The following is an 11736-nucleotide window of genomic DNA, read 5'->3' as shown; positions in this document are numbered from 1 at the left end:
GTCACCCCAAACACTCAGACCTTGTTCAGCTCAGAGAGGAGGTCACCCCAAACACTCAGACCTTGTTCAGCTCAGAGAGGAGGTCACCCCAAACACTCAGACCTTGTTCAGCTCAGAGAGGAGGTCACCCCAAACACTCAGACCTTGTTCAGCTCAGAGAGGAGGTCACCCCAAACACTCAGACCTTGTTCAGCTCAGAGAGGAGGTCACCCCAAACACTCAGACCTTGTTCAGCTCAGAGAGGAGGTCACCCCAAACACTCAGACCTTGTTCAGCTCAGACAGGGAGGTCACCCCAAACACTCAGACCTTGTTCAGCTCAGAGAGGAGGTCACCCCAAACACTCAGACCTTGTTCAGCTCAGAGAGGAGGTCACCCCAAACACTCAGACCTTGTTCAGCTCAGAGAGGAGGTCACCCCAAACACTCAGACCTTGTTCAGCTCAGAGAGGAGGTCACCCCAAACACTCAGACCTTGTTCAGCTCAGAGAGGAGGTCACCCCAAACACTCAGACCTCTAACATCAAAGTCCCCATCGGCAACCTTCAGTTCTGTCAGCTCTCTCTCAATGTCCTCCTTCATCGACGGACAAGCCCCTAGTAGCGACCTATAATGGTCAGACAGTGTCTTGAACGACACCCCGTTGGTGGTAAACACTTGAACCCACTCTCCTTCACCCATGTCATACTCCAACTGTGACCCCCATTGCTTCAACATGTCACAGTAGGTCACTCTAAACCTCACAGACTGCCGGTAGAGGTCCATCAAAAGTCCAATAGGCAACGTGGAACACATATGCTGGAGTAAACTGTGGTGTTGCTGCAGCCAATCCAGGATAAAGTCTAATGAAACTCCTCCTGAAGCCATTGTTGATGCTGCTGTTGTTGCTGATGCTGATGATGCTGCTGCTGTTGTTGCTGCTGCTGATGATGCTGCTGTTGTTGCTGATGATGCTGCTGTTGTTGTTGATGCTGCTGCTGTTGTTGCTGATGCTGTTGTTGTTGATGCTGCTGCTGTTGTTGCTGTTGTTGTTGATGCTGCTGCTGTTGTTGCTGTTGTTGCTGATGCTGCTGAGTTGTTTTTCCTTGACAGGAGAGCAGCAGCAACAACCCCTGAGAAGTTTTCATATTCACCACAGGTTTGTAAGATGGAGTCCAATAACTTCTCTGCTAGACCCACATTGGACCCGCCAGTAGCTGGAGAGAGCAGGATATCCAACATCTCCATCAGTGTCGTGCCTACCACGTCAGCATCAGGACCAGGAAAGGACGTACTGCGTTTCAAATAAATGGCGCTTAAGACTTTACATGCTGATTTGACTTCTATGAGCTCAGTGCAATGACCGGTGGCGTCCTTAGATTTATCTCCAACCGTTTTAGAACAAGAAGTGTCGAAAAGTTGTTTGATGACTGAGCTCGGAACCGCGGCGTTGTTTAATAACCCAACGAGCAGCAAGTGTTGACACTGCGACAGGTCAGAAAACGTGATGTCCGTATACCCCTGAAAAGTTGTTCGTAAGCTTTCGTTTGTCACCTGTAGTTGTTTTTCCAAGATGTCCCTGACGGTTGGATTTGCGTGGAACCTTGTGTAGAGGTGTTCGCAGTACTGAGTCCATTGGAAGGCTCTGTCCAGGGTTTGTTTGTCCCACCGCTGCACTATCTCTGTCTGCGACACAGCGAGTAGCTCCGCCGTCCGCTCCAAGTTCTTTACAACAGCCTCCATGTGGCGCTATCTGCTCTCAGAACATTTGCACGTGAGTTTTAAAATGTTGCCTGAAATTACTTCAAAGGTTGTTTGGAAAAGTCACTTTGGTGTTTAAGCTACTTGTTTTCTCCGTGTCCGCTCTTCTTCCCCCCCACCAGTTGATGTTGTGAAGTGAACTTCCGGGTATGGGGGGAGCGCGTCACAGTCACTTCAAAATAAAAGTTCTCAAAATATAAATTATTTAAATCATAAAACCTGGCGAATAGAATTGAACAAATGTATTGTCCTTCGAGAAAATATTTTCCCATTTGAGTTTCCCATTCTTTTTTTTCTGAATTGGCGAATATGTGTAGATTGTAGAAGAAGAACAAGTCCATTGACTCTTGTCACTGTATTGTGTTATAGTAAATTATAATCGAGCAATTGCAATAAATAAAACTGCACAGTGGCTGGGCCAATTAATGCACTTTTACTTCAGCGTCTATCTAATTGCAATCTTGCGCACGAAGGAGTTTCTCAACTGTCAGATAGGAGAGAGGGAGAGGAGGAGAGAACGCAGCATAATATTCCCTCCCAAGTCAGTCAGTGACTGATCAAAAACTCCCCTCCTATCGGCAGTGCAGCACATCCTCGGCTGTGATACAGATTGAGAGATACAGAGATATGCTATGCATTGCCCGATCTACACTGGGCCACTGTTTTCGACGACAGAGCTGAGGGTAGATGAGCGCTGGTGAAAAGCATGCATACAGAAAGCACCGAGGAGCAAAGACACTGCACGAGAGGACGGTGACAGTCCGGACAGAACAGTTGGCTTTGCAGAGAGGGTGAGTGGAAGATGCACGGGACTGTTGATTACATGCCTCTGATTGGTCTAGTAGTTTTTTGTGTGATTTATACTGTATGCTTTTTCCCGCAAATATATTATTGCATTTGTTGATTTTAGAATAAATCAGAATCAAATTATAAGATTTCAATCACTTTATTCAACAATACTTCTATTGTTATTTCTATTGATTTTTTTTTTAACTTCAGAGTTTTAGGAAAAAGCTTGATCATAGCCTATAGCAGGGATGGGCAACTCCAGTCCTCGGAGGCCTGATTGGTGTCACACTTTTGCCCCAGCCGAAGCTAACAAGCCTGACTCCAATAATCAACCAATCATGATATTCCTTTTAGAACGCAGTTAGTTTTAATCAGCTGTGTTTGTTAGGGATGGGGATAAAGTGACACCCCCTCCTGAGGACAGAATTTGCCCATCCCTGGCCTGTAGCCATGGGCAGATGGCTACACACAGTGGGGTTTGGTATGATAGATATTCTTCTGTGTAGCCTACAGTAAAACTCAAAATATGCTACATTTCAAATGTTTAGGTTGATTTAACTGTATCCTGAAGATCACTTCAGAATGCAGTTGACTACAATCCTTCTCTTCATATTTTAAATGAGACCAAATAACATTTCTTTACCAACCAGCTGCCTGTGTGGATTCAGTTAGTCAGTACAACTTGTTTTGGAGGAGAATCTTTTCCTTAGCTGCAGCCCAACTTTTAATGAAGTTCATATGATTAAGTTCAAAAGTATTATTTTATTATGCAGAATAGCTTTGTTTCATTTCATTAGTTTATAGTGGGTGGTCATATTCCCATTTAACTGTTTTCAGACATTTCTTATTGTGTGTGTGTGTGTGTGTGTGTGTGTGTGTGTGTGTGTGTGTTTTTTAATGTCATTTTAAATTGGCTGAACTTGGATGTATTAACTGTTATGGGTTCCTTTTTATGAGTGACAAGAATAGAAACTGTAAATGAGGACTCAGCTCAGAATTTTCTTTTTTTTTTACAGTTGTGAAAATGAAAATGCATACCCACTGGGCACAGACGTATATTCAATGTCTGTTCCACATTGGGTTCAACATAATTTCAGTGAAATTATGTGGAAACAATGTTGATTCAACCAGTGTGTGCCCAGTGGGTAATGACATGAACACATGCACTGACATAAAAGAGACAAAAACAGCCCTTTTAAAAATGCATTTTCAAAAAGCTCACAAATCACAAACCTAACTTTTTGCTACTGTGAACTAACTGGGCATGGCTTCCATAATAAAGGCGCTGTAGACTTGTTAACAGAAGTAACATCTATTTGAACTTGTCATTGATTTATTTATATATGCCTAAAGTATTTATCAATTTCGGACACATTGAAACCAAATATTTTATAATGTTGTATACAAGTATTATTCTTAAAACTAGAATCCTTAGTTGCTACATCAATTTTTTTGGGACTTATCAATTAATGATATGTAGCCATTGATTGTTGAAGAATATACCTTATAAATGCCTCATGAGCTTAGTTCAGCTGTCACACCCCATCAGAACCCTAAATAGAAGCTTGTTTTACTCCAATGTTTGTAAACAAAGTAAATGTAAACAAACACTGTACAGCCTCAAAACATGATTTAAAACTAGAACGTTGATATCATGGATGGTCAGTCCTTGTATCCATAGCTCTGTCTATTAAATTGAGAGTGGTTACATTTCTCCAGCCCCATCCCTCAGCTTCTTACCGAAACAGAAGCGGGGTCTCGCTTTATTGTTTCAACTAAGGATTCAAGCTTTATTCAAGCTCTCTTTTTTGTGTGAAAAAGTTGTTTGGCGATGACCCTGGTGGACCTGTTATTTGGGCCAGGGCGCAGTGAGTGCCAATGACCTGTTATTTGGGCCAGGGCGCAGTGAGGGCCAATGACCTGTTATTTGGGCCAGGGCGCAGTGAGGGCCAATCACCTGTTATTTGGGCCAGGGCGCAGTGAGGGCCAATCACCTGTTATTTGGGCCAGGGCGCAGTGAGGGCCAATCACCTGTTATTTGGGCCAGGGCGCAGTGAGGGCCAATGACCTGTTATTTGGGCCAGGGCGCAGTGAGGGCCAACCGAGAAAGACTGGCATGTGTTGTTTTCCTAATTGAGTGACTCAGCAGTATTCTACAATTCCCACACTGGGTTATGATGTGTTGTTATGTCTGCACTATCCAGGGTCATCTACAGGCCTCCGCGGGAACGACTGGGGATAGGAACACATTGTTTACATTGAAAAACGTAACTCACTTTCCACACACGTTTCCTTTGGAAATGTGTGGTTCCTCACGACAAGCATGTAAAGATGTGCATTTTATTCAGACGGTACAGGAGGACCTGTTGTTCAGTGGAATGTATTCTCGCATGACCAACTCTTGAGCTAAAATATGAATAGTTGTCATGTGAGACTAGGTGGATTGTGTTTGGCCGGTGAGCCAGACCAAGAGGAATGGTTGTAGTCAGACCAATAGGCGTGGTTGTAGTCAGACCAAGAGGCGTGGTTGTAGTCAGACCAATAGGCGTGGTTGTAGTCAGACCAAGAGGCGTGGTTGTAGTCAGACCAAGAGGCGTGGTTGTAGTCAGACCAAGAGGTGTGGTTGTAGTCAGACCAAGAGGCGTGGTTGTAGTCAGACCAAGAGGCGCGGTTGTAGTCAGACCAAGGGGCGTGGTTGTAGTCAGACCAAGAGGCGTGGTTGTAGCCAGACCAAGGGGCGTGGTTGTAGCAGACCAAGGGGCGTGGTTGTAGTCAGACCAAGGGGCGTGGTTGTAGCCAGACCAAGAGGTATGGTTGTAGCCAGACCAAGGGGCGTGGTTGTAGCCAGACCAAGAGGCATGGTTGTAGCCAGACCAAGGGGCGTGGTTGTAGCCAGACCAAGAGGCATGGTTGTGTACCTTTCTCCTCCAGAGGTCAGGCCACAGCACAGTGAGAGATGCCAGCCAGAGGTGCTTTTAGTAATGGGTTGCGTACCAAACGGCACTCTATTCCCTTTTATAGTATGCTACCTTTGACCAGGACCCACAGGGCTCTATAAAGGGATCTAGTGCACTATAAAGGGAATAGGGTGGCGTTTGGGACACAGTCATGGTTTGTTTACTACTAAGGACCATGACCTAGGAAAGAGCAGCAGGGAGAGGAGAGAGCTCTCTGGGAGGACAGTAACAGTTAGCTCTATGGGAGGACAGTAACAGTTAGCTCTCTGGGAGGACAGTAACAGTTAGCTCTCTGGGAGCTCTCTGGGAGGACAGTAACAGTTAGCTCTCTGGGAGGACAGTAACATTTAGCTCTCTGGGAGGACAGTAACAGTTAGCTCTCTGGGAGGACAGTAACAGTTAGCTCTCTGGGAGGACAGTAACAGTTAGCTGTATGGGAGGACAGTAACAGTTAGCTGTATGGGAGGACAGTAACAGTTAGCTGTATGGGAGGACAGTAACAGTTAGCTCTATGGGAGGACAGTAACAGTTAGCTCTATGGGAGGACAGTAACAGTTAGCTCTCTGGGAGGACAGTAACATTTAGCTGTATGGGAGGACAGTAACAGTTAGCTCTCTGGGAGGACAGTAACAGTTAGCTGTATGGGAGGACAGTAACAGTTAGCTCTATGGGAGGACAGTAACAGTTAGCTCTATGGGAGGACAGTAACAGTTAGCTCTCTGGGAGGACAGTAACAGTTAGCTGTATGGGAGGACAGTAACAGTTAGCTCTATGGGAGGACAGTAACAGTTAGCTCTATGGGAGGACAGTAACAGTTAGCTCTATGGGAGGACAGTAACAGTTAGCTCTCTGGGAGGACAGTAACAGTTAGCTGTATGGGAGGACAGTAACAGTTAGCTGTATGGGAGGACAGTAACAGTTAGCTGTATGGGAGGACAGTAACAGTTAGCTGTATGGGAGGACAGTAACAGTTAGCTGTATGGGAGGACAGTAACAGTTAGCTCTCTGGGAGGACAGTAACAGTTAGCTCTCTGGGAGGACAGTAACAGTTAGCTGTATGGGAGGACAGTAACAGTTAGCTGTATGGGAGGACAGTAACAGTTAGCTGTATGGGAGGACAGTAACAGTTAGCTCTCTGGGAGGACAGTAACAGTTAGCTCTATGGGAGGACAGTAACAGTTAGCTCTATGGGAGGACAGTAACATTTAGCTCTATGGGAGGACAGTAACAGTTAGCTCTATGGGAGGACAGTAACATTTAGCTCTATGGGAGGACAGTAACAGTTAGCTCTCTGGGAGGACAGTAACAGTTAGCTCTATGGGAGGACAGTAACAGTTAGCTCTATGGGAGGACAGTAACAGTTAGCTCTATGGGAGGACAGTAACAGTTAGCTCTATGGGATGACAGTAACAGTTAGCTCTATGGGAGGACAGTAACAGTTAGCTCTCTGGGAGGACAGTAACAGTTAGCTCTCTGGGAGGACAGTAACAGTTAGCTCTCTGGGAGGACAGTAACAGTTAGCTCTCTGGGAGGACAGTAACAGTTAGCTCTATGGGATGACAGTAACAGTTAGCTCTCTGGGAGGACAGTAACAGTTAGCTCTCTGGGAGGACAGTAACAGTTAGCTCTCTGGGAGGACAGTAACAGTTAGCTCTATGGGAGGACAGTAACATTTAGCTCTATGGGAGGACAGTAACATTTAGCTCTCTGGGAGGACAGTAACATTTAGCTCTATGGGAGGACAGTAACATTTAGCTCTATGGGAGGACAGTAACAGTTAGCTCTCTGGGAGGACAGTAACAGTTAGCTCTATGGGAGGACAGTAACAGTTAGCTCTATGGGAGGACAGTAACAGTTAGCTCTATGGGAGGACAGTAACAGTTAGCTCTATGGGATGACAGTAACAGTTAGCTCTCTGGGAGGACAGTAACAGTTAGCTCTCTGGGAGGACAGTAACAGTTAGCTCTCTGGGAGGACAGTAACAGTTAGCTGTATGGGAGGACAGTAACAGTTAGCTCTCTGGGAGGACAGTAACATTTAGCTCTATGGGAGGACAGTAACAGTTAGCTGTATGGGAGGACAGTAACAGTTAGCTCTATGGGAGGACAGTAACAGTTAGCTCTATGGGAGGACAGTAACAGTTAGCTCTATGGGAGGACAGTAACAGTTAGCTCTATGGGAGGACAGTTACAGTTAGTTGTATGGGAGGACAGTAACAGTTAGCTCTATGGGAGGACAGTAACAGTTAGCTCTATGGGAGGACAGTAACAGTTAGCTCTATGGGAGGACAGTAACAGTTAGCTCTATGGGAGGACAGTAACAGTTAGCTCTATGGGAGGACAGTAACAGTTAGCTCTATGGGAGGACAGTAAAAGTGGTAACAGTGGCTAGTTCGCCTGTGCTCTGCTCTGTCTGTCAGGACTGTCCCACGGTAGACATGGGAATGTTGCACTTGTGTGTCGCTGCAGCAATGTGCATGTAGCTGCTGTTTACAGGGAGATGGGGTTTGCCGTCAAGGTCCTGTGTTTCCAGTGATCAACCATCTAACTGCTGTTTGAACCATCGCACTGCTGTTTGAACCATCACACTGCTGTTTGAACCTTCGTAGTGCTGTTTGAACCTTCGTAATGTTGTTTGAACCATCGCACTGCTGTTTGAACCATCACACTACTGTTTGAACCATCACACTGCTGTTTGAACCATCGTACTGCTGTTTGAACCATCACACTGCTGTTTGAACCATCACACTGCTGTTTGAACCATCGCACTGCTGTTTGAACCATCGCACTGCTGCTTGAACCATCGTACTGCTGTTTGAACCATCACACTGCTGTTTGAACCGTCATACTTCTGTTTGAACCATCGCACTGCTGCTTGAACCATCGTACTGCTGTTTGAACCATCGTACTGCTGTTTGAACCATCGCACTGCTGTTTGAACCATCGCACTGCTGTTTGAACCATCGTACTGCTGTTAGAACCATCGTACTGCTGTTTGAACCGTCGTAATGTTGTTTGAACCGTCGCACTGCTGTTTGAACCATCGCACTGCTGTTTGAACCATCGCACTGCTGTTTGAACCATCACACTGCTGTTTGAACCATCAAACTGCTGTTTGAACCATCGTACTGCTGTTTGAACCATCGTACTGCTGTTTGAACCATCGCACTGCTGTTTGAACCATCAAACTGCTGTTTGAACCATCAAACTGCTGTTTGAACCATCACACTGCTGTTTGAACCATCAAACTGCTGTTTGAACCATCACACTGCTGTTTGAACCATCAAACTGCTGTTTGAACCATCGTACTGCTGTTTGAACCATCGTACTGCTGTTTGAACCATCGCACTGCTGTTTGAACCATCGCACAGGCTTTGCTGATGTCAACGTTGTAAACAGAGTGCCCCATGGTGGCGGTGGGTTTATGGTATGGGCAGACATAAGCTACGGACAACAAACACAATTGAATTTTATCTATGGCAATTTGAATGCACAGAGATACCGTGACGAGATCCTGACCATAAAAAAAAAAAAAGGTATCTGTGACCAACAGTCATGTGAAATCCATAGATTAAGGCCTAATGAATTTATTTTAATTGACTGATTTCCTTATATGAACAGTAACTCAGTAAAGTATTTTAAATTGTTGCACGTTGCGTTTTATTTTTGTTCAGTACAGTTTCCCAGCATGCTCTAGTCTCACGTGCATTCCAGAGGCCTCAGTGTGACAGGCTGAATTGGTGAGCAACATAAATATTAGAGCCATTCTAATGGGCTGTATCGTGAGCCATTCTAATGGGCTGTGTCGTGAGCCATTCTAATGGGCTGTGTCGTGAGCCATTCTAATGGGCTGTATCGTGAGCCATTCTAATGGGTTCTATCGTGAGCCATTCTAATGGGCTGTATCGTGAGCCATTCTAATGGGCTGTATCGTGAGCCATTCTAATGGGCTGTATCGTGAGCCATTCTAATGGGCTGTATCGTGAGCCATTCTAATGGGCTGTATCGTGAGCCATTCTAATGGGCTGTATCGTGAGCCATTCTAATGGGCTGTATCGTGAGCCATTCTAATGGGCTGTATCGTGAGCCATTCTAATGGGCTGTATCGTGAGCCATTCTGATGGGCTGTATCGTGAGCCATTCTGATGGGCTGTATCGTGAGCCATTCTGATGGGCTGTATCGTGAGCCATTCTAATGGGCTGTATCGTGAGCCATTCTAATGGGCTGTATCGTGAGCCATTCTAATGGGCTGTATCATTTGGGAAAAGTAAAGAAGTCTGTCCAGAAATGTACAAAAATCTTATTTTACTTCCTCTGATATTCTCTAGATGATAAATTCTGTGTCTTTACTGTCATAACCTATGTAGTAATTGGAACAGTCAACAGCATCCTTGTAATGTCAATATCCTGGGCTTAATTTAATTTGTCTGGCACGAATGTCCACATTGTAAAACCATTTGTAAACGTCCCAAACCATCATTTAGTTATTAGGAGGTTATTTACAGTCAGGCGGCTGAACATGATTGTCAAACGCTGTAGTCATAATGCCTATGATTTTGGAATGAGACGTTCGACAAGCAGGTGTCCACATACTTTTGGTCATGTAGTGTACCTATATTCAAAGCATATTCCTTCAAAGAGTTAACGTTGCACTAATGAATGAGATTGGTGAGCTTTTGAAATAGCTTTTTAGCATAGAGCAATTTCTCAAGCAAGAGTTTTTCTAGGACTGTTTTCTAGGACCCCAATCTCCTCTCTGAGAAAATAAACTCTGTACAGAGCTGGCTGGGGATGTTTTCTTTCAGTCCATTTGTTAGGTCTTATAGCTTATACATCGGTCTTCTCTCTCTCTGTCTCTCTGTCTCTCTGTCTCTCTGTCTCTCTGTCTCTCTGTCTCTCTCTCTCTCTCTGTCTCTCTCTCTCTCTGTCTCTCTCTCTCTGTCTCTCTCTCTCTGTCTCTCTCTCTCTCTCTCTCTCTCTCCCTCTCCCTATCTCTCTCTCTCTGTCTCTCTCTCTCTCTCTCTCCCTCTCCCTCTCCCTCTCCTCTCTCTGTCTCTCTCTCTGTCTCTCTCTGTCTCTCTCTCTCTCTCTCTCTCTCTCTCTCTCTCTCTCTCTCTCTCTGTCTGTCTGTCTGTCTGTCTGTCTGTCTGTCTGTCTGTCTGTCTGTCTGTCTGTCTGTCTGTCTGTCTGTCTGTCTGTCTGTGTCTCTGTCTGTCTGTCTGTGTCTCTGTCTGTCTCTCTCTCTGTCTCTCCCTCTCCCTCTCCCTATCTCTCTCTCTCTCTATCTCTCTCTCTGTCTCTCTCTCTGTCTCTGTCTCTCTCTCTGTCTCTCTCTCGCTCTCTGTCTCTCTCTCTCTCTCTGTCTCTGTCTCTCTCTCTCTCTCTCTCTGTCTCTCTCTGTCTCTCTCTGTCTCTCTCTCTCTCTGTCTCTCTCTCTCTCTCTCTCTCTCTGTCTCTCTCTCTGTCTCTGTCTCTCTCTCTCTCTCTCTCTCTCTCTCTCTAAACCCCAAGGGTAATGCTTTCATAGCGGTCTTAATGAGACATTACATTGTGGCAGTCCCATGTTACACCATGAATGGCTGGCGTGGAATAATATTGAGAAAAGACACTGGGGTAATATTTTATTTACCCGCTGTGACTACTTCAGCCAGCGGAGCAGACCATATAACTGCCAAATATCCTGCCCGATATACTGCCAAATGGATTGCTCCTCTGTGATGTGGGATGGTAGAGCTGGAATGGGCTCAACAGGGGTTGTGGTGAGGAGGGCGCTGTGGAGAAGGGTGGTGGGGTGGGGAAGGGTGGTGAGATGGGGGCTGGGGGGGGGGGGGGGGGGGTGATAGGGTGGCTGAGGTGATAGTAGTCTCAGCCACCAGAATCTGGGCGCTCCACCCCCGAGAGGATGTTAGTGCTGGGTGGACCTGGACTGGTGAGGTGGCAATGAAAAAGCTGGGACTGAACTGGCATCTAGAGGCTGATGTTTCAGGTTTCGCTGTAGCTAGATAACACCGTTATCCTCACCTAGCCTGTCCTTTCGTCTCTGCTACAGTAGATAGAAGTCCTACTGTCCCTGTGTTGGCTGCTATGTGAACAGACTACTGTTCCAGGTGGGATATCATGAACGGAATAGGAACTGGTCTGTCAGGGTTACTGGGAATGTTCTGTGTCATTAGAATCTTCTGTAAACCACACCAGGGCACAGTCAAGTGTGCGTCCCAAAACGGCACCCTATTCCCTATGTAGTGCACTACT

General features: G+C 45.8%; 1 protein-coding gene across 1 annotated transcript; it reads right to left on the bottom strand.

Moving 5' to 3' along the window:
* Nucleotides 1-466: 466 nt before the first annotated feature.
* On the bottom strand, nt 467-1840 carry LOC311148689 (Fanconi anemia group F protein-like; the record flags this gene model as incomplete). The annotated part of the gene is made up of 2 exons (XM_084185668.1): nt 1061-1840; nt 467-745 (listed from the first exon to the last, which is right to left on the bottom strand). Exons 1-2 carry the CDS (start codon nt 1718-1720, stop codon nt 467-469), a joined length of 939 nt encoding a protein of 312 aa, XP_084041794.1. The 5' UTR covers nt 1721-1840.
* Nucleotides 1841-11736: the final 9896 nt, after the last annotated feature.

Source organism: Coregonus lavaretus (assembly GCF_964263955.1).
Source record: "Coregonus lavaretus genome assembly, chromosome: 21".
NCBI lineage: Eukaryota > Metazoa > Chordata > Actinopteri > Salmoniformes > Salmonidae > Coregonus > Coregonus lavaretus.
This window is presented reverse-complemented; position numbering and strand designations above follow the sequence as displayed.